This window comes from Rhinopithecus roxellana, chromosome 3, assembly GCF_007565055.1.
Source record: "Rhinopithecus roxellana isolate Shanxi Qingling chromosome 3, ASM756505v1, whole genome shotgun sequence".
NCBI classification, from domain to species: Eukaryota; Metazoa; Chordata; class Mammalia; order Primates; family Cercopithecidae; genus Rhinopithecus; species Rhinopithecus roxellana.
Genome location: NC_044551.1, coordinates 60,129,825 through 60,157,521, shown reverse-complemented (window position 1 = coordinate 60,157,521; position 27,697 = coordinate 60,129,825). Strand labels below are relative to the sequence as shown.

The 27,697-nt window shown below is 38.6% G+C and overlaps 1 protein-coding gene across 8 annotated transcripts in view; it reads right to left on the bottom strand.

Annotated features, from left to right (window-relative positions):
- Nucleotides 1-27,697, bottom strand: part of MAST4 (microtubule associated serine/threonine kinase family member 4) — a 587,084-nt gene that overhangs the window by 290,448 nt on the left and 268,939 nt on the right. For 4 of the 8 annotated variants that reach the window (XM_030927046.1, XM_030927047.1, XM_030927051.1 and 1 more), the window contains exon 4: nt 23,247-23,321. The exons of the other annotated variants lie outside the window; for them this stretch is intronic. In XM_030927046.1, coding sequence (XP_030782906.1) covers nt 23,247-23,321 — 75 coding nt within the window. The remainder of the gene's footprint in view (nt 1-23,246; nt 23,322-27,697) is intronic. 8 annotated transcript variants of the gene reach the window in all.

Here is a 27,697-nt window from a genome sequence, read left to right as displayed (position 1 = left end):
CAGAGGAGAGAAAATAAAAAGGAATGAGATAATTCAGCTCAAGCAGTGATTCTGAAGCCTGGCAACACATTAATGTCACCCAGGGAGTTTTTAAAAATACTAACGCCTGAGCCCCACCCCTAGAGATCTAGAGAGAGAGTGGTTTGCGTATGTTGTTTATTAGAGGTTGGTAGTTAAGTCCCCCTAAGGACTATTGTTTTGCATAAACCATTTGCCTTTGGATTGGTTTTCTCTTTAGGGAATATTAATTTTCTAGGCTGTCATTACAAAGGTAAAGCTTCAGGTTTTTACTCATTTCCTTTGCAAGTGGGAAGCAGTGTGAGGCAAGGAAAGGTACTCAAAATGGAGCTCTCACTACTTGACGAAGCATAAAATTAGCCGGGTGCACAGGCTCATCCAGGGATAGGATCTCCTAAAGAAATGCTTTGGGTGCCATTTGTCTGGTCTGCATTTCTGAGAGTCACTTGTGAAGGCAGAAGCAAAGGACAAAAAAGTTCATACCATAGAATCAGATCTTACACAGGACTTAGCTGTAAATCATCAGAAGGCAAAAATGGTTTACATTCAACAACACTTGAAAAATCCAGTAAGTTGCTCATAAATACATGTTTTCCTAAATGAAGACAGTAGTCAAGCTGGAAAACCAGTAGGGAGATCCCCATAGAAATGCCTGAACAGTCAAACCACCCAACCTGTAAAACAACAGTAAAATCCTTGTGGGAAATGTGACATGGATGGTGAATCCTAAATTATCTTTCTCTTTTCACAGATTTTATTTCATTTTCTTTTTGTATCTATAATCATAATGCACTTCCATATATTTATTTGTGCTAGTAAAGTTAAGCAAAATAAACTGGCCAGGCACAGTGGCTCATGCCTATAATCTCTCAGGATTTTGGGAGGCTGAGACGGGTGGATCACTTGAGGTCAGGAGTTCGAGACCAGCCTGGCCAACATGGCAAAACCTGTCTCTACTAAAAAAAAAAAAAAAAATTAGCTGGGTGTGGTCGCATGTGCCTGTAGTCCCAGTTACTCAGGAGGCTGAGGCAGGAGAATCGCTTGAACCCAGAAGGTGGAGGTTGCAGTGAGCCGAGATGTTGCCACAGCACTTCAGCCTGGGCTAAAGAGCGAGACTCTGACTTAAAAAAACAACAACATCAAAAAAACAAAATAAACCACAAAAGGCTAAAACAAAATGCTTGCTGGGTTTATATGTAAATTTTATTTGATCAAAACCACAACACTCACTTTCTTTGAAAAATAAAGAAATTAGCTACCTTATTCCTTTCTTTCCAAGTTGGCTTTTTCTGCCATGAACCTAAATGAACAAGACTGTGATATCAGTTCTCATAAGCCCTTTATACAGACAAAGTCACTGTCTAGTGTGGCTTAAAAGATTTTATCATAAACTGAGTCTATAAGCTTCATCACAAAATCAGCTGGCTGCCTGGATAGGACACACAAGTCTTCCCATGGAAAGTCCAGAGGAGATCAGCAATTGACCAGAGTTGCAAAGCCATGAGATAGTGGAATCAAATGAACCTATATCATCCAGTTCCAGTTTTTTCCCCTATACTCTACCATGGAAATGCCAGAGAGTGGGAGACAGTGGTGATGTGAGGTACTGAAAGGAGAGGTTTGAATAAATACACAAGCAGGGAGGGCTGGTACTGATAATAAAGAGGGCACTCTTTCCCCTAACGAGGAAGAAAGGAACAGGTGAAAATGGATAGTTTTCAAAGATGGAGCAAAGTAAAACTGGAGCAATGCACTTGAAGTTCTGTAATTTCAGTAATACAGAAGGCAAAACTCTTCTACCAAGGGCAAAGGCGAGGGCACATTTGGGGATTAAAGCAGACAAAATGGGTTTCCTTTATTCAATCACACACTTTTTAGTAAAGGTGGATATGGCTGGTGCTGTGCCAGACCCTGGGGATAAAGGACTTTACTCACTGTAAAATGCAGTGTGAAAAGGCCTGGAATGGAGGTCTTTTCAATTCAGTAATACAAAAGGGAGGGGGGTGATCAGTTTCTTTGAGGAGGGTCAGGACTGTTTCTTCCCCAACATTTCTTGTTATTCATGCTAACAAAATACAGTGGAAATGATACTACCTTCAATGTCAAGGATAAGCTCCAATTAAACTAATGACAAAACTCACTGTTTTCGTCAAAGTAATTGGTTTAAAGATGACATGTGACTCAACCTGAGCAAGTAAGATGCAAAATGATGTTTGCTCAGGGTTTCTGGGAAAGAACTTCCTCCCTTGTCCGAGAGATCTAATGGGAACGAAGTAGCATTAAACCCATGAAGCTACTGGCAGCCACAAGAATAGGCATCACAGGTGGCAGACAAGAAAGCCTGGTAGAAACTGGGACTTGGGTGAAATCTCTGAAACAACACATCTACCCTTGCGTGTGTTTGGACTTCTCTGGTATATGAGCCAATCGAGTCTCTTTATTGTTTAAACCAGTTTAACTTGCGTTTTCTAGTCTTTGTAATTCAAAAATTCCTAAGTGACACAATACTTGAGCCTGGTCTTTCTTTTGCAATGTCTGGGAATTAGCCAGGCAGCCTTGGGAGTAGGTGAGGAAGGGGAATTCTAGAAAAGAGAACAGACGTAATCAGGTAGGGTGGAGTGAAACAGAACACAGTCATGAAACAACATGGCTGGAACAGACAGCAGGAGGGAAAAATCAGCAGGACAGGAGTATAGAGGCAGGGAAGGGTTTTGGAAGTGGCTGCCTTTATCTTATAGGCAATGGGGAGCTCATGGAACATTTTGAAGAAGAAAATAAGATGACCTAATCAACATGTTAAAAAAGATTACTCTGGCATTAGGGTGTCACATTGCTCTGGGAGGGCAACATGGGAAAGAAGTTAGGACACTTCTTTAATTATCCAGGAAGCATGGCTGAGGGCCAGGAACAAGGAAGAGGCAGGAGGAGGAGGAGGAGGAGGAGGGGCAGAGTCAAGAGAAAATTGTGTGTACAGGATCCACAGGAGTTGAGAGGAAATGCTCAACTCCTGGGCCGGTTTAGAACAGTCGTGGTGGAGCTCAGGACAGGGTACCATCCAGAGATGAGGAAAAAAGACTGTCTAAAAGCACTGAGGGCCCTTCGGAAGTTAAACGTAATGAAAATCTGAAAGTGGATGAAAAGATGGCAAAACCATTTAAGTTATACCAGCGTGTCCCTGATGAGTAGGAATATGAGACAAATTGTAAGATAAAATCCCAGATTTTGCTTAGATGAAAAGTTAAATATCATTCATGACAACCACCTTTTCCACTTTAAATTTTTTACACAAATAGTAGGAACTGTCTTTCTTTCTTTTTTTTTTTTTTTGAGACGGAGTCTCGCTCTGTCGCCCGGGCTGGAGTTCAGTGGCCGGATCTCAGCTCACTGCAAGCTCCGCCTCCCGGGTTTACGCCATTCTCCTGCCTCAGCCTCCCGAGTAGCTGGGACTACAGGCGCCCGCCACCTCACCCGGCTAGTTTTTTGTATTTTTTAGTAGAGACGGGGTTTCACCATGTTAGCCAGGATGGTCTCGATCTTCTGACCTCGTGATCCGCCCGTCTCGGCCTCCCAAAGCGCTGGGATTACAGGCTTGAGCCACCGCGCCCGGCCTATCTTTCTTTACTAAGCTCATCTACCTTCACTACCTTAATAATGGCATCTCACATTTACTGCACAGTGACGTACATTATCTTAAACTTCACTATTATTCTCATTTTACAGATGAGAGAACTGAGGTACAAACAGGCTAAGTAACTCACACAAGGTCATAGAGCCGGTAAAAGGCTTAGCTTGTCTTTGAATCCACATCTGCCCAAGTCCAGAGTCTGTTAATTATTTTTCATCACCAAGTAATGACTTGATACATGTGCACCACAGACTCCTCCTATAGGCTATCAAGCTGCATTCATAGTTGGTAACACACTGTCAATTACTCTTAGGAGAGACAAAACACAGATCTTGGCAACTCTTCTAAGCAAATTTCACACTTACTTTTATAGACTCTGATTTTATTTGAAGCAAAGCCCTGTGAATACGTTACTTTTAACACAGACCTTTTAAAGCAGAAGAAGCGTAACAGGTCAAATAATCAGCTAACCTCGAGTAAATGGACAAATGAAACAAGCTTCCTTTCTAGCCAATTACTATGGGTTTTGATGCTTCCTAACACGTTACACCCTTGATGTCAAAATCAAGCTTGAGAATCAGACATGTGTATACATACTGTCTTCCAAGTCAGTGTGACCTAGGGAGAATCTGTCTCTTAAGTCAAAGTTTACATGCTTCTCTGCAGGGTTTTGCTGAGTAGTAGCCAACACTTACATGAATAACAGCTCTAGATTATTGTTTATTATATACTAAGTGAAGTGCATTATTATATCAAGGTTAATAGCTTCCACCCCACAGTCATATTGTACTTTGTGTGCTCACTTTGTTTTCAAAGAACAAAAGAACTGTCTCTTTCAAGCAAAAGTTTCTGCATCGTTTTTAAAATTAAAGAAACTGGTTTTGATCAAATTAGAGAAGGCACAGTCCTTCATAACAAAAGAAGCTAAAATATAAAACATGTATTAGATCAATTGAACTCAAAGCTTAAAACAATCCTTATTTAAGTCAATTGTATGTTTTCTAGTAATTAAACAAATAGGATCAGGATTCAGACATACCCATCTTCTAATCCAAGTCAATGCCAGGAAGCATCCTTCAGAAACTTTAACTTCCCTAAGATTCAATTTCCAAAATTACAAAATGAAGATAATACAGCTTATCTTACAGGTTGTTGAGAAGATTAATGCTAACACATGTCCTGCATGTGGCACAGCTCCTAAACCTAAGAGCACCCTTAGTGTCAGCTATGACTATTTAAGTGCACTACTTGAATTAGAGGAAGGAACCTAGGGCACAACTACAGAGCTATGGTAAAGAGACAACAAGGACTCAATGAAAGAGCAAAGGTGTGTGACCCGCACATCTTCTCCACTTCTAAATCACCTGGGCACAGGGCTGTGAATACATTGGAAGATTCGAAGCAAATTAGACTTCAGTGAAATCACACGTCCTGCTATTAATCAGTAGGAAAATTACTTTAGCAGAAGGAGATCAAACACCAATGCTAGTTACATATTTAGAATTTTAATTGTCTTTAAGATAGTGCAAATTTTGAGGTCCTTCAGGATCTCTATAAAATTGAAGTCACTGTGGACAACTTTTGTGATTTCCTTTTTTTCCTTAGAATGACTTATGAAGGCTCTTGATAAATATGCGTATCAGCCCTGCCACTTAACTATGTTTCTTGTTACTTGGGAAAGCCTGTGACCTCCAGTGAGCTTAGATAAAAAGGCAACACTGCACAGCTGTGCCCCCACAAGGCTCCGCAATGTTTTCAGTTCTTCTATCCATTACCAGCAAATTACAGTAAATTCAGGGTATTGATCTGCACAACCCTATATGGGAAGAAAGTTACCATCGACTTTTATTGCTTATTGTTGGGTCCAATTCCCTAGAATCAATAAAAGCTACAATGTTCATAAGCTTCTAAAAAGCTAGTTAATATAGTGGATATGAGACACCTTTTAGAATCACTATAAATCTATGGGATTCTTCAACAGAACAGTGGCAAACATCTTCAATGTTCAAAAGCTTTATTTGATTTTAGAGTCTTCTCATTACCCAGGAAAATGCCCTGGGAAAGAAGTGAATATCAATGATGTGGAATAAAAACTCAGCAACTAGAAAGAACCCTACTTAACAGATTTCCACTTTTGCTTTTCAGTTCGCTTGCATTTCCACACCAATCTCACTCTCCAATTCACAGCCAATCATTAAGAATTGTGATCATTTCTAAGAAGGTGTCTCTCACATAGATTTAAGATGAGTTTTCTTGACAGGACTTTCCAGGACCCATCAAGGGACCAGTTTGCTAATATACGTACATTTCAACTGCCCCTAATTTGAAGAATCAATATCCTTTTATGAACCAATTTTTTAAAATCAGGTAATAATTCAAGTGTTCTATTAAAATTATAGACAACCTTAATACAAAAAGAAAAAGGCTATTTATAGAACCAGGAAACAGAATTGGATGAGACTATTTGACCAGTGATAGTGAATTTACTCTGCTGAGATTAATCATTTTTATTTACTACGGACACCTTGTGGTTTATCTAGCAGTCCTTATTCTGAAAGCCTATTTCAGTGTAGAAATTTACTGGCAAATCAGCTCAAGGGACCTCTTGAAGTGCTATATGAAGCTAATATCCACAAGTCTACTTTCTTCTGGCCATTCCTCTCCATCTAAATGCAAAAACAACACTTAAAATGCACATATAAAATGTATGAGCACAATGGAAGATTAATGACACACATATTCAAATAATCAATAATGTAAACTTAAGCCTTTAATGGTACTGAAATTTATTGTAAAGAGGTCACAGAATAAACAATTAGTTTATAGAAGATACATATCACTTAATCAGTAATAGATTCTATTTGTTACAGGGTACAGTACCTGCCATTTTTTAAAGTATTTTCTCCAACGTACTATTTTAAATAACATCATCTGAAAGTATGCAGGAATCGAGAACTTCGAGAATGAAGACCATGGGTGCAGGTAAGATCCCCTATTCCCCGCTTCATATCCTCCCTCCCCATCACCACTGTGAAAACTAGTACAGCTGTGGTTGCCATTGCAGTGTTAAACATCAACTTTATTCCTGAAAGGGACATTTTCTCATATAGGATTTCATGCAAGCCTTACCCTATCCTGCAAACTATAGGAAGAATGTTCAGTATTTTTTCAGATGCGGAAATTGAGTATTAGGAAAGTTATGTCATGATTTGCCCAAGGTCAGGGTCCTCACATTAAAAAAGGAAGAGCAAAGACAAAAGAAGCCAGGGTCCTCGATGACACTGTTTCCATATGGCGCCAGCCCTGGACACTCTACCAACAAATATTCTTATATGAGAAAAATAAATCCCTATTTATTTAAGCTACCGTTAGTTGGATTTTCTGTTACCTGTAGCTAAGTACATTCCTGGCTAATACTAGTACTAAATCAGCTTTGCAAATTAGCTCTGGCATAGTGTTTCCAAATACACACCAGACATCAACACAGCCCTGGCATCAAAAGGCTGGTGTATGTTACCCAAAGAAAATGAAAAAATGTTCTTAAATCAGGATTAGGTTCTATGAGAAACATGGATTACAGATCTGTCAAGTTGTTTCCCTTTTCCAAAATATATTTGGGAGGGCTGCATAGTGCGTGTTAGTGACTTTGAAGTTAACCAAAGAGAGTCCAAGTTTAATGGCATCATATTTGTGACAGTTAATTAGCAGAAAATATTTCAGTGCAGTGAGATTTTTTTTTTTTTAAAGCAATAAAAGGCTCTGGGGTTTTAATGGCTTCTTCCTAAAGACTGAATTTTGTTCTCGCTACAAAGACAGAATCCTTCCCTCAAAGTCAAAATGATCCCCTGCGTTTTTTTGGGATCACAAAGACTATACAACTGAGTGGACACTTATTTTTGAGACTTAAGAAAATGTTCATAAGGTGGCCTCTTATTTTTGTTAACCAAAAAATCAAGTCATTTCCAAGCAAGAAGACCCTACCCTAATTACACATGAATGCAGCCATCTGCAATGTATGAATGAGTTTAGGTGGTTTTCACTTTAGTTTCTATTATACTAACTAGGTTCTTCTTTCGAAAAATAAAAAGCATACTAGATCGTATTGGATTGGCATGCTTACCGAATTACACAGAATGTATGTGTTTTTACACAGAATTACACTGGATTGCCTTGGAAACATGAAACTGATAGTTGATTCTGGACTCACTTTCTTCAGAATAAAAGTTTACACACACACACACACACACACACACACAGAGCAACAACAAAAACTGATGATATAAAATAGTTCGAACAAAGGAGGTGGGGAGAATCAACATTAGAACAAAGGAACTTTGAACAACACAAAGTTTTAGGCAGCCTAAACTATCATTTGAAGCTACACTATTTGGACAATACTTTTAAATTTGCACTAATACTTTTAAATGGTTCTGTCGCTTTAAATGCTAGTTTAAAAAAGAAAACTGAATTACACTGAGTTGAATTGTATATCAATCAGAAAAAAAATAACAGTATCTAGAGTAAAAGAAACTCTTGCTAACACGGTGAAACCCCGTCTCTACTAAAAATACAAAAACTAGCTGGGCGAGGTGGCGGGCGCCTGTAGTCCCAGCTACTCGGGAGGCTGAGGCAGGAGAATGGCGTAAACCCGGGAGGCGGAGCTTGCAGTGAGCTGAGATCTGGCCACTGCACTCCAGTCCGGGCGACAGAGCGAGACTCCGCCTCAAAAAAAAAAAAAAAAAAAGAAAGAAACTCTTGAAGAATTATGCCTCTTTTAAAGAAAGAATCTAAAAACAAGTCTTATATGCTAATTGAATTAAGTGGCTTACTCACCCCTACTTAAGACCACCAGGATGAAAATTTGAGGTGGCAGAGCTTCAGGTACATGGCCTGGCAGAGTGTCTCAGAAGTCTGGCTTGGGAGTCTGCATGCCAAAGTGAGTGCCAGCCCCATCTTTCCATATGGCCTTGGGTAAACTACCTACCCTCTCTGTGGCTTTCTTCCGTCGCTGGATATTGTAGATTTGAGAAGTCAGAGTTGTTGTCAGGACTAAATGAAATAATATATGTAAAGCACCTAGAGTAACCGGCACACACTGAGCACTCTACTATTAGATTATTATTCTATCTTAAATATTCATGCACAAATCTGACATTGCAACCCTAAGGTTTTGCAATTTGGAAGTATAAATTATTCATCTACATAATAGGTAGTTATGCTGATGTATCTTCAGTGCACCAAAGGACAGACGAAAACTAGTAATAAATTTAAATATTATCTAAGCCTACTTTGATGAAAACTTAGAGAATCTATCCTTGAATTTATTATTGATACTCCCAGGTGCCTTTAAATGAACTTGGTTACTTTAAAACTAAGCCAAAATGGATTACCTGGGCAATTGTAATTGTCATTTATCAAGCATGAAGTCCATTTCTTAATGAAAAACAAACTTCTTACAAAGCTGGATTCCATTTTTATCCACCCACATGCTAAACATATTGGCATATGTTCCAAGCATTCCATAGCTGTATATTTTAAGCAGATCCTTTTTATCTTGCATAGCTTTCATTAAATTGCAAGAGAAAAGTATTTCTTGCTATGACCAGAAATAATATGCTAGACTCTGCATTTTGTATTTTTCTCAGTCTACCTTTCATCAATAAATAACAGTGTTGCTTTAACTAAAAAGTGTGGAAAATTCTGATTGAATTTTCCACTTCAAAGTACACAAAATCATTTCATCTAACATGCTGTGTTAGAAAATCTATGCTCCATTCTGACCTCCTGTTGCAGTCTATTTCAAGTATTGGTGATGCACCGTATCACACTGCATGGCTGGTGAAGTAGAGTAAACATATTGACTGAGAAATGTTTTGAAAACCCCCATTCCACATAGATCCCAGCTACTGTCAAGAATCACAAAAATGTTTGCATTCTGTCTAAGCAAGAGCATGACAGGGCTCTAGGAGAAATTCCCACAATAAATAAAACCAGCTACTTGCATAACACTCTGTCGAAGCAGGACTGTGCAGGCCTTACTGCTAGGGGAAGGAGGGGCAAGATCCAGCCCAAATAATATGCTCAGAGGTATATGGGGGAAGACGTTATTAACTGTGCCCTTCCTTTCACCTATTTGCAAGGTTAAAATAAAATTTAGCAGAAGAGATTACCACCACTAGTGAGAAGGCACAACTCTGCCGGCGGCCAAGGAACACATGGAAAGAAAGGTAATATATTGATTGACCTTTCCTTCCAATTGCAGTCTAGGCAGCTAACTGTCTTTTTTCATTTGGGGGGATATGACAGCTGACCTAGCTTATTTTCCTGGACTAGCAAACTAGGACAGTCCTTGGAGAAGTCAGGCAGCCGAGATCAGTATACTCCTACAGTAGCAGAGCATTACTACATTCACACTTATAATGAGGAGACCTAAGCCATAATGCTGCAACCAAACAGGCTTCTGGGGTAGAGCTCTTCCTTCCTCCAAATGCAAGCTTCCCGGGTTCTTCTCAGGAAACAGTGGAGAAGATGTTTCCAGGTGTACAGAATGATAGTCCAATATGAATTATTCATACTCCCCAAAATATAGAGCAACAGAGTCCATTTAACTCAACATTTCCCCAAAGAATGTTCTGCACTTTGTGAATGGCTTTGACAAGAAAAACTTAAAGTTCCTTTGCTAAAAGGTTCTGTATTCAAGGAAGTTTGAGAAACACCTAATTAAACATAGCTTAAAGGATTTACTTCTTTTAAGATTTCCCCAAGACTTTTTACAATCATTAGCATTTTATTTTCTAAGAGCAAGGAACATAATCTCTGGTGCTACCCAAATTTAATATGAAACACTTTTTGGGAAAACATAGGATGTGCTTCTGAAAGAATACACTTTGAAAAACGGGGGTTTAAATGAGCCCTAATTTTAGTGCAATCATAGAATGACCACAAGGAAAATGGAGACTGTTATTGCCACACCATGTACCAGTTATTGTACTTAGTAACTTAGAATTTCAGTCTTGAATTGTGCTATGATGAAAGAGGCGGTGGCCTACGCTGTAATTCAATAAAGTGTCCCTTTGGACAATTGCAAGATTGCAGCAACAAATCCAAAAAAAAAAAAAGTCTAAAAGCAAGAGCTACAGAAACAAATCCCTTGTGTACTACAGTGATCAAATCTCTAAAGAAATAAACACAAGGCATAAAAATACATGACTACCACACCATAGGTAGGCCTGCAGTTCACATGAAAGATAAATCCAGAAAATAAGGAGTGTTACCATGTCCATGCGTTTATAACAGTGACAGGACAACATAACTGTGCCCTATTTATCAATGGCCAAGGCTTATCTCTGTTCTCTTTTCCCTACTGGCAAATTTCCTAGTCTCCTTGAACAAATTTCCTATTTCTGAGACTTCCACATAGGACGTAAATAAACACAAGAGACCACTGCTCACAACATGAGTGAAGACAGAAAGAAAAGCTAGAAGTGAAAAGTAGGTTTTCAATTTGGCTGATTCCTTCTTACCCCATTCATGGCAGATTCTTCCTCTTCCTGCCAATCCACCAAGGGTGAGAGAAACCATGGGCCTCTTCTTTCCTTTGAAGAGTTTGCCCATTTCTGGAATTTACTTTTTCAAGATTTATGTTCTTAGCATTTTTTACGATTTTTTTAAACTATGATTTTTATTACTTACTCAGCTTATTTTGACTGTAGGAGCGAAAGCAGTGGTCCCTGGTTATAGTCTACCTCCTAAGTGGTAAAGGAAATCTCAGAAATAGTTTTTGCTTCTTCTCGTATTGGTAATTTTTCAAGTAGGTGCCAAACATTTTAAATCTTGGTAGAAACTGATGCTGAGGTAAATACTACTTAGTTTCAGAAAAACGTATGCCTCTTCTGCATCATACACTGTAGTAGGGTGCTGAGTCATTCTGTTCCCTGCTTGAGCTAGGTTTGGATATTGTTATGATCCATGGTCAAGAGAAGACACACAGATACAGAGATAGTCAAGATGCTGGTGCTGTCAGACAGACTAAAAAGTATGCTAAAGGATACAGTGGCAAATGTATGGCAACATAAAGAAGATGTGGGAATTTTTAGCAGAGAGATTGAATTACAAAAACAAAAAAGAAAAATCTAGCCTGAAGAACATATTAGAATGAAATGGGCTCAGTCACAATGAAATGGGCTTACTAACTGGCAGAGTAAAGCACAATAAATGATCAGCAAAGTTAAGTCAAAATAATAGAAATTATCCCAAATGAATTGCCAAGAAAAAAAAAGCACAAACAAAACAAAAATAAAAAGAATGCCTAAGATCTGTGGGACAATATTAAACTTCCTAATATAGATATAAATGGAGTCCCAGGAGAGAAGAGAAAGTGGTTTAAAAGATATATTTAAGTAGATAATGTCCAAGGACGTCCCCAAATTTGATGAAAATCATTAATCCACATACCCTAGAGGCTCAGCAAATCCTAGGCAGAATAAATTCAAGGAAAACCATACTTGGGCACATCAGAGTCAAATCTCTTTTTTCAGGCAGGAAATAGATAAAGGTGTGTGAAGTAATGGAAAGGGAGTATCTATAAAATAAAATTTAAAAAACTCAAAACACATTAACCTGAAATTTGTTAAAACAGGCAACAGAGTTATCAAGATACTGAAACCAGTTACAAAAAGTTATCACTGGCCTCTGAGCACTGGCCAGCAAAACCTAGGCCAGGTTTCTCTTCTCAAGCACTACTAGGAAACAGACTCCTTCCAGAATCCACAGAAGCAGGACAAAACTTGATAAAACTTGCCTGGTTAAATGCTTAATTTTTTTTAAAGAGTTGCTGGTTATGTTTTGACTTGTTTTTGTTGCCTGACGGGTAAGGGGACTTGGGGGCAAATGAAATACAGAAGTCCCTAAAGGTAAAGGGATAATTTCAGTAGTTCTTCATAAATAGAAGCCAAATTGAGTAACTTGTACTTAACCTCGTCTGTGATCTTTTCACCTTTAAATTTAAAATATTTCCTACACCCTTTCTCCAAACAAATTGCTAATCCCATCTTGGCAAATTTCCTGTTACACAGTCTTTGGCAAGCACAACTCTGATGACTGGGAAAAGTCAACAAATAATAATTCACCAATTTTTTAAAGTCTTTAAAAATAAAAGTCCTCATAAGGATAGGAGAGGTGGGACTGTAACGATTCACCTATGCCTACTCAACTTTTGCCAGCTGCAAAACAGGAGAAAAATAACTGCATTCCTGTGTTAGGAAAGAGAAATGGACTAAATATAATTTTCCTCCCAGATGTTTTTGGTCACAATATTCAAGTGGACTTAACATAGAAATTGCAGCAATTGAAATTTTAATAGCCATAGTGAGTATGATCTTCACACGTATTATTTTACCCATGTTCTAAAATTCAATCCCATCCTTTCCTTAAAAACATAGAAAAACCAAAACAGCTGTCATTTTGCTGGATAATAAATTATAATGTTGGGAAGCAGTATCATGAAAAATATAAGATTTTGAAAACAAAAACAAAACTTCAAAACAATAGAAAATTCAAAATAGAATATAAAATTTGCTACCAAGATAGTACAAGGGGATCTTCTGGGGGCTGGTGATGCTGTTTTGTTTTCAACCTTGGTGCTGATTACATGAGTAGAGTCAATTTGTGACAGTTCATTAATACTTGCACTTTTCTGGATATGTGTTACTCTTACAACAGAAATAAAACAGTGTTCAAGGTCTATGGGAAGGAGTGATTCTTCAAAAGGCAGCTGGTTATACTCACCTTTCAGTCTAAGTACTAAATCTCCAGCACTTAGCACAGTGCTTGGCCACAAAGGGAATGTCAGTATATATTGCATTAGTGGAACTGAGTTTCAAAGATATTTTTTATCTTTGGTATTTTTGGGTGCTTTAATACTATGTTTCTATCACACCTTATACATAGCATCATGGAAAATAAGTGGAATCCACTCTCCTTAGAATTACTTGTATGGGTCTGAGTAGAGAGATGTTAGGCTGAACACAAACGAGATAAGCTCTATTCTCTTCTTCTTCTACTTCTCCTTCTCGTCTTCTACTTCTCCTTCTCCACCTTTTGTTGCAATAAACTTTAGAGGATGGTGAATGTCCTCAAATGGTCCATTGTTAAGGGGAAGCTAGGCAATTCAGGAGGAATCCAGTAGAAGCTGAAAGGGACCAGGGAGCTTTAGCAGCTGGCACAGAATGAAAGGAAGAAACTCTGGGTCAAGGGCTCTGGATTTCTTTATGTTTAAAAAAACCCACTTTTTTTGGAAAGGTTAATATATTACCACAGTCTATAAAGTATAGAGAAGCATTTAGTTTTTAAAAAACTCCTTTCCATCCTAGTCCCCCATTCACCCAATTCCCACATTACTCTCCCAGAGAGAACCACTGTTCTAAGTTTTGTATGAACTTGTCCAGAATTTATGAGCAAATATGTAATATCTGACTACATGAGCCAATGAGTACATAGTCTTATTCCCCTCCTACTTTTACAGCAAATGAAACATATTAAGGCTACTATTTGGCCCTTTGACTTTTCCCTTTGATCAGGAGATCCTTTTATATCAGTGCAAAGCCCTCAGTCTTTTATATAGCTGTATGGTATTCCATAGCACAAAGGAAACATAATTTGTTTATCCACTTAACTACTAAAAGATATTTGGGTTGTTTCCAATCTTTTGGTATTAAAAAGGATGCTATAATAAATAATATTTTCCAGGACTCATTCAGCATGTACACTGGTCTATCGGATGGCTTTACTCCCCAAAGAGGAACTGGTGGGTCAAAGGGTACATGTATTTTGATTAACACTGACAATTTGCCATCTGCAGAAGTTGTTCTAACCTACATTCCTACCAGAATTATAAGAAAGCTATTTCCCAGACCAGTGGCTCATGCCTGTAATCCCAGAACTTTGGAAGGCCAAGGCTGGTAGATCAATTCAGCCCAGGAGATTGAGACTAGCCTGGGCATCATGGCGAAATCCCATCTCTACAAAAAATACAAAAATTATCTGGATGTGGTGATGTGCGCCTGTTTTCCTAGCTACTCAGGAGGCTGAGGTGGGAGGATCACCTGAGCCTAGGGAGGTCGAGGCTACAGTGAGTTGTGAGTGATGGCACCATTGCACTCTAGCCTTGGTGACAGAGTGAGACTGTCTCAAAAAACAAAACAAAACAAAGAAAGCAAGCTATTTTCCCAGAAAGTATAGCTGCAAAATACTTTCAGTTTTAGATTTCCAGTTTTAGAAACCAGAAATACTCCCAGTTTTAGATTTTTGCCAAACCAACAGGTAATTAATATATATGTGTGTGTGTATATGTGTGTGTGTATATATGTGTGTGCATATGTGTATATATATTATTTTAAACTTACATTTATTTTAAACATTATATATATATATATCAGTACAATTTTTAATTTGTACTTTTCTTATAAGGGCAGTTGAGAATCATTTCCTATGCATATGAGCCATTTATTCGTATTTGATTTTCTGTGAACTGTTCATTTGTTTCCTTTGCCCATTTTTCAACAGAATTGTGAGGGGTCTGCAGTTCTTGTTAAAGCCAACGGAGACAAAAAAAAAAAAAATCCTTGCAAACTGGGCTAGGAACCATAAGGAGAATGCACACTCTTCCATCAGCTTTGCAGCTTTACCTAGGTCCATAGGAGCCAGGGGCCAGAAGAGTGGTATCTAGGACAAAAGATTTCTCTGGCATTTAGGTGTAAAGAACATCATGATTACTTCAGGCTAAAAGAGAAAAAAAGATGGTATAGTGGTTGCCTTCCTCTTGAACCCTGAGAAATCTTGCATTGCCTAGCACAGTCTGTGCCCCAGGAAAGAGGCCCAGTCCTTCCTAGGTGTTGGTGGCAACGACTAGGCTATGACGGCAAAGTACAGAGATTAACTGGTCTGAATCCTAGCTTCACCTTTTACTAGCTCCGGGATCTTGTGTGAGTTATTTAACTTCACTGCCCAAAGGTTCTGAATTGTTATGTACAAATTTGCCAGGTAGGTAGAAGATGTGTTACGAGTAGCCCCAAAACACAACATGACACTTTTTCTGGACATAGAACTGACCATTTGAAATATGGGAAAACATTATCCTTTTAGTGTGATACACATTGTCATAGCTTTGTCCTGCAAACTGGCAAATGTGGCCCACAGGAATCGACATTGAACATCTAAGACAGTTGTCCTACAGAGTTAAACAATGACCAGGAGATAAGAAAATTCATCTATCTGGCTACTGCAAGGTCTTCCTTATGATCCAATCATGATAGGTATTTATCTATTTATTTATGTCTAACGCTTGCAGCTCAAACTGCTTTATCGTTTGATAACAGGAGGCTGCCTTTAAATTCATTGAGAGATTTTTCTGCTTTCCTTCATGAGTCATCCATGCCTCCTGGCCAGTCATAACAGAAGCAACTAACTGTAGTAAAAAAAAAAAAAAAAGAAATCATTGAAAAGGTAGAGGGGCTTTTTCTATGCCTTAGCAACGCCTGATACCGCTAGCAATTTCAGTAAGTTTTACATTTCTATTGTTTTTACTTTTAAAGGCTTATGTTTTTCATGACGTTGTTTTCCAGCATCATAATTTAGTACCTGGTACAAATGACAGACATTTTTGTTTTCCTTAGTTTTTCAGGGCTGTCCATCTTATCTTGTTCTGTGTTGCTTGATCTTGTTCAGTTTGTGGAAATTCATCAAACTGTACACTAATGACTTTATATTATATTTCAATAAGAAGTTTTATATACATGTGCACACACTGAAAGAAAATGGTCAGCCTCCACAGAGAGGAAGCAGTTGCAAATGTCAGGCCCATGCCAGTGGTACCACCTGTGGAAGGCATTTTTACCTCTCATCTCCACTTTAGTTACATCCATCAGGAGTCAGCAAGGCTTAGTGGTTAATAACAGGGGCTTAAAGTCAGACTAATCGGGCTTGAATCCCGGCTTCACTTTTACCAGCTGTGTGACCCTGTGCAAGTTACTGAACTTCACCATGCTTCAGTTTCCTCCTCTGCAACATGGTGTTAACAGTACCCAAAATCCTCAGGTTGCTGTGCAGATGAAAGTGGTTAACACGTGTGTAAAGCAGCTGGGAGTATGCTGGGCCCAAGTGAGTACTATGTCGGAATTAGCTACTCCATTGCTCCCCATAGTAGTACTTACCTTACAGGTGGCTGCATCCACTTCTCAAGCATTTAAGCCTCCCTTATGTCATATTTCTTTGCCTACCAGTTTCTCCTTGTGGAGATCCAAGTGTACAGGAGAGAGTAGGCTGACTCCTACTCCTCAATCACTCATCCGTTTACTTACCTGCATGGCTACTTTCCAGTCCTAGGCCCTTCCCTCCTGCCTCCAAGCAATGTTTCTCTATATCTGATGGATATTCAGCTATTTGCACATGTTCCTATAAAATGTACATTGCATGGTGTGTACTTTTAATTGACTGACATTAAAAGTATGATACTGAAGAATTGATGTTTTAAGCTTGGTTCCACACAGTAATATGTTTTAGGCTCTATCCGCATTGCTGCGTGTTCCTTCGGGCTATTGCTTCCAATGGCTAAATGGTACTCTGTGACATTCCTCCATTTACCCAACCACCCTCAACTGTCAACGCCCACAAAACCTCTGACTTTCTGTCACAACAATGTTCCAAAAGACACCTGGGTACATGTCCTCACACAAACATGCCCTCTTTAGGATTGAGGCTGCTGGGTCATAGGGCAGACTATGTCTCATTTAACTCAGTACTGGCTGCTACTTAGGCCAAAACAGCCTGATCACTCTATGGAATGGCTTCATCAGATCATCTAATTATAACATGCCTAATGAGGTATATGGTGTGACTTCCCCCATTGTACTGATAAGATAGAAGATTTTCCCTTTGCTTCACAGCTGGTATACAGAATTTGAAAATAAGGCACATGACCTCAGAGCTGCAGTGTCTCCCACCACAGAGGGCCATAACAGGAGCATACCTTCCACCTCATCTCGGCCTGTGTCACATCCCCTATCTCCTGGCCCGACCGATGACTACTGCATGCATTCCCATAATGGACATGCCTAAGTTTATGCTGTTTAAAAAGTCCCATCCCACCTTCCAGGCCCACATGGAAAACCACCACTTCAAGGACACCTTCTCTGGCTGCCACTCAGATCTCCTTCCACTCAAAATCAACATTGCACTGATAGTGTTTACCAGGCAATTCATTACTGTCTCTGCTTCATTTATTTGTTTTTGCCAGTTAAATGACACTCGAGGGGGTAAGAATTAAATACTGCAATTTATATTCCTCCATGGCTAACACACTGCTGAGAGTACGATAAGCATTTTTTAAAAAAGTATAGTAGAACTGGGGCTAGGCACAGTGGTTCACACCTGTGATCATACCAGCACTTTGGGTGGCCAAGGCAGGAGGATTGCTTGAGTCCCAGAGTTTGAGACCAGCCTGGGCAACATAGCAAGACCCTATTTTTACCAAAATGAAAATAAAAATGTGAGCTGGGTGTGACGGCGTGTACCTGTAGTCCTAGCTACTTGGGAGTCTGAGGCATGAGGATCACCTGAACCCAAGACTTAGAGACCACACTGAGCTATGACTCTGCTACCGCACTCCAGCCTGAGTGACAAAGTGAGACCCTGTCTCTACAATTACTTTTTAATAAAAAAATAAAAATACATAGAACTGTAAAGACTTTTAATAATGCAGACATTTTACCTCAACAATCATGTGGTCCTAACCGCTTATTTACAAATGAGGGGAAAAAATGATTACCAAATAACTATGGTAACAGTAATCATAACTTAAAAGATTGTTGTAATTTGGTACACATTAAGTGCCTGACCATATGGTAAAAATTGTTTATGCATTATCTCATTTAATCCTCAAAATAACCTGATGAGATTGAGATTATTTTGTTCCCTATTTTTCAGATGAGGAAGCTGTGATTTTCTCAGGGTGATTAAGTAATTGACTCAAAGTCATGGTTAATAAGTCTCAGAAATGAGATTCATGCTCATTTTAGTTGGGACCAAAGATAATTTATAAATGACTGATGTAAAAACACAAAAAAACTATAAGTTGCCTCAGAATTTGCTATTAGAAATTTATCATCCCGAAAGGCCTTTATAAAAAGTTTACAAAGTACAACATTTTATGTGACTAAAATACTCCCAGAATAATTATGGCAACCAGTCTTCCAATCCCTTCCTCATCTTTCTATGTCCTTAAATATAGTAACAAGTATTGCACCCTCTGAAAAAGAAGAAATTATTCTTTAACACTTGAAATTCCTAAGACTAGGAAGGTGTTAATTACCATCCAGAAACTCAATGCATAATAAGGCTCAAAAATGTAGATATTTTAAAGCCTATTCCCTTAGTGCTTAAAAATCAGCCTATTTTTTTTTGATGCTACAGACAGAAACACAATTCCTTGATTTTCCATTACCTTTATATTATATCATCTATGCAACTATGAACTCCGGCCAAGACAGCTTCTTGTTCCCTGTGAACAGTGGGTTTCTAAGGTCTCAAAGACACTTATTCTTCAGATAGGTAAAAATGAAAAAAAGGATCAATCCTAAAAGGTTTACAGTAGTGAGAAAAGAAGACCATCTGCTCTGAGATAGCTCTGGGCGGATTTTCCCAGCAGGAAAGCCCAGGTTTTAGAAACCTTGTTATGATTAGAGAAAAGTAAAGAAATTGCTGAGAATTAGGATAAAAGATTTTCAAGTCCTGCAGCAGACAGAAATAATGTATTTTAGAATTATATGCAGGTTTTTGGTAGTTGGATTATCTGTGAATTTGGGTAGTTTGGCTCATTTTTTAAAGAAGGGTAGACTGTTACAACACTTTCGGGTTTTGAAATTGATCAGATGCTATGCCTACCACTATTTGCTCTCACATACTCAAAATCTCATACTATCTTTATGAACCTGTTTATTCTGGATCAGCAAAGCTTCCAGTGTAAAATGACAGCTCATGTAGAATAAATCTTCATCATTCTTTTGTGCTGAAATGCCAGGAGATTTGAAAACTAATCCTCTGTACACTCTCGTGTTCTCGTCTGTCCACCAGATCACGTCCCTGATGCTCCCACATCAAATAGATTTTTATTTAACAGAGGCCTTTACCAGCTCCACAAATAACTGCTCCATGGTCTTTGAACTACTATTTCTATTGCCCGTTTTGCTTCATTCTTTGTTCATTTGCTGTATTACAGCACTCATACTGAGGGACAGACAGGTGAGCATATTCTCAAAGTGAAAGGCACTTTAGAAATTCCCAGCAGACAAGCTTAGCCAATCACAGGCACAATACTTATCTTTGTTTTCCCCTAACCCTTTACTCTTATTCAAATAAAACAGATTTAAAAGCTTGTTTTTCTATATTCAAAGTACAAAAGGCTTTCTAAGACAAAGAAAAAAATCAGGCTAAAAAAAAGCCAACTCCTTGAGTAGAAAAATGAGTCCCTTATTTCTGCTCCATATTTTCCCTATAGCTTTAAAGTAATTTCTCTTTTAAAAATTAACTTCTTCTGAAGATACTGAGAGAAGACTGCCTAATAATAATACTATGCAAGGAATAAGGAATGACATTTGTAGAGAGATTTTAGGATTGAGAAATACCAGGCAAAAACCTCAGACTAAATGGTAATATATCTAGTTATAAGTAGCCTTAGTGGAAAAATGCAACAATTCCATATTTGATTAACGGAATATTTCTTATACTCTCCTCACAGATGAGAAAATCTAGAGCAATGGGGCTTAGTGTTAAATGATCACCCAAGTCCACAGAGCTGGTTAATGACAAAGCCTAACATACAATCCAGTCCAGTATATTATTTGCACCATATCATATTGCCACTGTAAAACTAAACATTTCTATCTGAACACACTTCGACGTAGACGCACAATAAAATCAATGTTCTCAAAAGATTTGGCAGCTGGTTTACCGTAATTTGTTACTGACCCCCAGAATATAGGAATCGGTAATTTGTAAGAATTCTTTACTACGACTCAGGTTATTGAGTTGAAAATGACATAGTGCAGAATCTAAGCAAAGTGTGCTTATAAAGAAAGGTCACTGGCTATACACATGCACATTTCCATTTGCCATTTACTGTCCAAGTAATGCATCCACACAGCAAACCGTGGCTTCTCCTATGGCTTCCTAATGTTAGAAAACATTTTTAGGCCTTCCTCAAATTTCTAGCACTGCAGTGTTTTGAGGAGGAAAGAATGTAACCTTTTAAACCTATTTGGTAATGTGGCTGAACCAATTCACAAAGCACATTAAGGCAACAGACATCTTCTCTATGGCAGTTTAATGAGTTTCTCTTCAAGTGTGCCTAGAAAAAGAAGCCATGATTCTTGCTCAAAACAAAACGGAACAACAAAAAGACTCTCACCACCAGTAGAAGAAAGTTAGCGAATTTACAGTGTACTATAGAACACACTGCACGGTGAGGCACAGTATTTCTGCAAATGCCAAGACAGAAAGAAATGAATACAGGACAAAAGAAAGAGGGGGAACAAAAGCACATGCTGAGCTGAGTCCTTAAAATACCACCAATCAAGAGGTGCACGCTGTGTATAACAGTAGATGTACTTAATGCACCCAGTATTTTAGTGCCTCATTAGCGAAAAATCTTAGGCAGGGTTCAAGAAGGCCCCGCTGTACTCTGAGTTGTGCTCTACATTAGCAAAATTCACATGTTACATGATGAAACCATATGACTTATTCAAAGATAGTCTGTTTTTTCCTTCATGTACCAACAGAACTCCCATGACTTCATCTCGACGCTACTAAGCTACAGCGAGTTGTCTGGGGCTTGGCGGGAAGGGAAGCCCTAGACACTTAATAAATGTGACAAAGAGTTATGACATCTGCAGTCTAGTTTCAAACACTTCAGCATAGGCAATGTAATATATTTATGGATTAAAATTACATCCTGGCCGGGTGTGGTGGCTCACACCTGTCATCTCAGTACTTTGGGAGGCCAAGGCAGGTGGATCACCTGAGGTCAGGAATTCTAGACCAGCCTGGCCAATATGGTGAAACCCCATCTCTATTAAAAATACAAAAATTAGCCGGGCATGGTGGCAGGCACCTGTAGTTCCAGCTACTTGGGAGACTGAGGCAGGAGAATCACTTGAACCCAGGAGGTGAAGGTTGCAGTGAGCCGAAATCACGCCACTGCACTCCTGCCTGGGTGACAGAGTGAGACTCTGACTCAAACAAAACAAAACAAAACAAAACAAAAAAAAAACAATTATATCCTATACACAGTCAGTGGTCCTAATCAGAATTGACTTCACCAGGGTGGTAAACTAGCATTATATCAGAGGCATCTGTGTCTTAGTCAACACCACAGATTTTGCTAATTGGCATACTCAAATGGATTTTCATTGGTGAAATCAAAATCAGTGGCTTGCTGCTCACGTGGCAGATGTTTAATAACAGGTTTTCATCAATGAAACTAGTGGTATTTAAGATAAGTGAATTGGCAAAATTTTCCACCCTTGTATGAACAGAGCATGAGAATCTAGGGATGTCTACAGCTTGTACCCTCAGGACATCTGATGTTCAGTTGCTAAATGGCCTTATGTCCAGCAGCTGGGTCAGAGGATGCCCACTCCCTGGTGCCCACTAAAAAGGTGAGAGAATCCTGCCTCTGGAAAGTTGACACGTCGACCTGGAGTGGAACTGTCCAGAAAAATTAGACTGGAGCACTTAAAAAAGCCAGAAAGCTGGAACTTCATTGAGTTTACAGGACAGGCTTCATGAATGCTTCATACCTATTTGCTAATAACTGTTTAATAAAAGTCTGTTACGCAGAACTGGCCTGAGACTTAGTTGAGCTGCGTGGGATGAGCAAATCCTCACGCAAAACTTCTGTCACTTTTCTGTGGCTACTGCTATCTATTAAAAAGAATTGGGCATGACCAATTGGCTTAAGACTATTCTCAACATGTACATAAAATATATAACTGCTGCCCTGAAGACAACCCATCCCAGCTTGGTAAATTTTCAGAAGCTTTCCAAGCCACTTGTTAAAAATTGCCATTATTGTGAATTAAAAATGTCTAAACTTAAAGTAAATATCTTATATTGAAAACAAGGGTAATAGATAATTAAAACTGATACACTTCCTATGTAGTTTGCTACATTTTACGAGGGTTTACGTCAATTGTATTTATACGGTGAAAAAACTACATTATAGTGTTCCACTGGGCCTCTCTTTCCAGCTCTGAGTTCAGTGATGTCACACCGGTACTGGAAACTGGCCAGGGTGGGAGTATCTACACCAGGGAAACCAGCAAATGCTACCATCAGGGATTTACTTTGTTTTCAGGACTGGTTGTTAAACACTTACCAGAATACCACTGATGTGCATAGTCTTGATTTAACAGAGAAGACTTTGACTCCTCTCAATATCCATATTCTGAAACCCTGGAATATACCAGCATAAATAAAACCCCACACCCTGTTTACCGCAGCGGGACCATGCCGCCATGCACACCCGCTGCCCAGGGCAACGGGACACACTCACTTTTGAAGCAGCTGGGTCCACTAGTCTCTGGCGATGTCGGGCTGAGTTGAAATGGCTCTTCGGAGGCTGCCCTTCCTGACAGTGAATGGAAGATGGGGAGTGAACGAGAGGTGGGAAGGGAGAAGGTGGGGTGTGGGATGATGGAGAAATGGTCAGAAAAGGGAGAGGGACAGTGTTTAACGGCACTGTATTTTGTTTTAGCTAAACATCAACAACAAAAACACAAGACACATTCTACCCCACAAAAGCACATGTGATGTGCAAGTTATTTTGTTATAAACAAACTTGTATGTGCATGTGTGTAATAAAGTCACAAACACAACGCAGTATTAAGATATTTCCCATCAGATCTTCATTTGTCTATTATTTGAAAATTGTCTCTATTTCAAAAATACTAAGGGAAACTGAAACATGATTTCTCTGAATATGAAGTCCATCTTCCTGAAATAACAGAAAGCACTGCAGAGCCTTCTTAGGGTTAGAATTGCCACCCATTTAGATATGAACAAAATGATGTGGAAATCACAATCTTCCTCCAAACCATGACAAGTGTCCTGCCTGAGAAGTTCCTCGCTCCGTCATCCTGGCAGAATTCATGGTGTCTGACAGCCACCATAAACTCTGCCCCTAAATGCATATGATATTTTATTGGCTGAAACAGAGATTTAGCATTAAGTTTGTAATTTAAACATATGTAAAAGAGTAGTCTCTCCTAAGACCAATCCTGTTAAGGCCCTCATATACATATTGGACATATGGGTCACATGGAAAGGTGTAACAGCTTCCTATTATTCATTCCATGCCAAACACACATAAAACCCAAGGTACTATATTTAAAAGGGAAGTCTGGAATGGGGCCTCATTAATGGTATAGAGTTTTACTTCTCCATCTCTCAGAGCTGGACAACAGTGAACAAGAACTTAAGAAGCAAGTACTACCCACTGTGAGCATTAACTCCAGGGAAAGGGAGATGAAAGCAACCAGGAGATGGTCTCACAAAATCCCTGGGTTTAAAGGCCCCATGCAAGTGACAGCCAACACCAGCAGTGAAATGCCCCTCATATGAGGGCTAGCATTTGCTCAGCTCTCTTAACAGAGGAGGGTGAAAAGACCTCCTTAGATCAAAATGCAATTTCTATATTACAATACTTAAGTATTCTTTTCCTTCTTCTTCTAGGAGTAACAGCTCTATTACTTTCAAGACTTGTATCAATCACACCCACTTGAGTTGCCAACAATCACTGCTTCGGCATTCACAGTATAATGCTTACCTTTCAAAAAGGAAATGTTCTAAGTAGCAGATTGCCAGTCAGGATTATGTTTTTCCTAGTAACCGCCCTGCCAACATGCATTCTTTCTCTACCCTCTCTGGGAAAAAAATGCAAGGAAACAGTCTTGAAACTCTGCTGACCTAGAAAATGTACCAAAGCTTTAAGAACAGAGAATCTATCCACTGACTTACTGACTATTGGACAAAACAAAACCAAGCAAAAACCCGAGCATGTCTTCCCATGTCCATAGAATCAAGAGTTTTCACATGAGAAATACAGTGTTTGAAAAAAAAGCATTGTGGATTATTCATTTAGTTTGATGTGAAAGTGCTCCTTTCAACTTAATGGTTTATCAGAAGGTGGTTTTAAAGCTTTTTTTCCCCCTAAAAGTTATCAAATGTAAATAAATAATTATCCTCATTAATCTATCTGAATAACCACCCTTATTAACCGTCCCTATGGAATGATTACAACTGATTTAAGAGTTCCAAAGCACAGTGCCAGGCTCCCACTCGTCGGGAAAAAATTAACCTCAGCATTAAATACACAATTACAGTCAATGTGCAAATTAACTAAATCCTGGTCCTGTGGTTTATTGCTCTTCTTCTGACTCCAAGGTGAAAATGTTATTTTATTTTTTAATTAGCTAATTGTGCTATGAACTCGGCAGGGGGCAGATGTTGATATTAAACCCAGGATCTGAATCTTAAACTCCCGGTAGGTGGGAGACTGGTTTAAAGAGAGCAAGCACATCCTTCAAGGGTTAGGTTTTTGAAACCTGGTGTCCGTTTTATCTAATTTATTTTCAAGTACAATAAATTTGTAACAATAGTCTGCTCGCAATAGGGATATGAAACAAATAGGGATATGAAATAATCAATGTATTTACGCAGAGATTCCAGTAATACATCTTCATAGAAACAAGGAAGAGCCTGGAGGATTAAAGTCATTTAATACATTACATATAGAGTGAAAATAAAGGAACTGTAAACAGCTCACCACAAGTTTTTCTCCATGTGACTCATACCTTAAACTAACCTTAATTTTCAATGAACTAGTCACTTGGTATTCTATTGCTAAAAAAAAAAAAAAAAAAAAAAGTTTGTGATGGTTATGTGTATGCATATATATATAGAGAGAGACAGAGTGAGTTAGTTAGTTTGGTGACACTGAGACTTTGTGGAAAGGTGCATATAGTTAGATCCATGATGGTAACCTTTGAGAAGAATTTAATTCCTTAGAAGCTGAACATGCCTGCTTCTTCACTTTAGGGAGATCCTACCTGAAAATATTTTTCTTTCCCTATTCCCAGTCTTGCTACCTACCAGATCCTATGACACATCCAAGAAAGGTACAAATTCTAAACCTTTGAGCTTAGTCATTTAAGTACAGCTGTATCAGTTCAATTATGTAATACTTTATACATTTTTGAAAAAGCAAACAGGGCTCTCATAAGTGATATCACAGGGAACTGATGATCCTATATAACAGATTTGTTCACATAGCTTTCCGTGTTCAGGAGAACATTAAATTATGTCACGCAACACTAAAGGCAAAATCTGCGACTTCATTTTCCCAAATTCTAAGAATCCGTTTCTCTTTCTAAATGACAGCCTTCAGACCCTGGTACTGTCATTCCAGACTGAGATATCAGTCTCCTGCTATCACTTACCTCCTGGTTAATGCCATCAACATCAGCAAAATAACAAATTAGACCTGGGCAAGCCCCACAGGGTTCTAAACTGAATGGCTTATTTGCCTATGCCAATAGGGCTCTTCACTGTAAGGGGAGCTGGCTGAGGAAGGGGTGGATTCTTCACCATTAGTTTTGTGGAAAGGGAAACACATTCTATCGCTTAGGTGAACCCAACCAAAATCATTTTGCTGGGATAACTATCATTAATAAAAGAAGCAACCCTCAGTTATGTAAATAAACTCTTAGAGACTAATAAAAGAAGAGTTGACATGTGCATAATGAAGAAACTTAATGAGACATATTTCATCTCTATGCTAAATGCTTTCACCAAGCCTTCTCCTATTAAGTCATTTTAGAAATTATAAATATTCCTTAATACTACACATCATACTTTTTAAATAAATTATTGTTCCCCTAACATTACAGATCTGATAGCTTAGTACTTTAGCTTAATTTGCATCATGTAAACATATTTACAAGAATGCTCTATGGAAAACAATGTATCAGGCATGAAATAACGGGTGCCCAGTGAATTTAGTTGCTAACATCAGACAATTTATAAAAGCCTAATTCTTTAAATCAGGTATAAGTTATTCACATCAAAATGAGAGGCATAAGGAAAATTTAAAACTAAGTATATCTATAATTTTAGCACTAGTTCCACTAAAAAAAAAATCTGTCATTAGGCATTTCTAGCCTAGAAAACCAGAAAATCATATATTGGAGCATACAAGTATTTGAAGGCCCACCAGCCTGCTTCTTAAAAGTCCATTCAAAAGATTCATTCAGATTAGCTGGGCATAGTGGCTCACGCCTGTAACCCTAGCACTTTGGAAGGCTGAAGTGGGGGGATCTCTTTAACTTAGGAGTTTGAGACCAGCCTGGGCAACATGAGAAGACCTACTTTAAAAATATATATATAGCCTGTCATGGTAACCCACGCCTATAGTCCTGGCTACTCGAGAGGCTGAGATAGGAGAATCACTTGGGCCCAAGAATTCAAGGCTGCAGTGAGCCGTGATCACGAACTGCACTCCAGCCTGGATGATGGGGTGAGACCCTGGCTCAAAAGAAAAAACAAAAACAAACAAAAAAAAAGAGTTTTAATTCTGAAAAGAATCACATGCATTTTCAGAGAAGAATAAATTTATCTACTCACCTCTGAGATAGTTCATATCTCACCCCCAACCAAAGCTCTTACTAAACACTATACTTAAATGTAACAAAGCTATTACAAATAGGCACTATTAAAGGGGTCCCTGAACATAAGTAAAGCCATATAGGATTATGCAAAGTCAAAAATATTCCATGAAAACAAATCAATTGATAGAATCTGTAAGACAGGGAGATTTAACCATTATCAAGCATATCAAAATAGGGATCAGAAACCCAAATGAACATCAAAGAAATGTGCCGTTTAGAAGTAGAGCACATTTTCAATTATGACATCATAGGCTTCTAAAAACCCATAAAACTAATCACA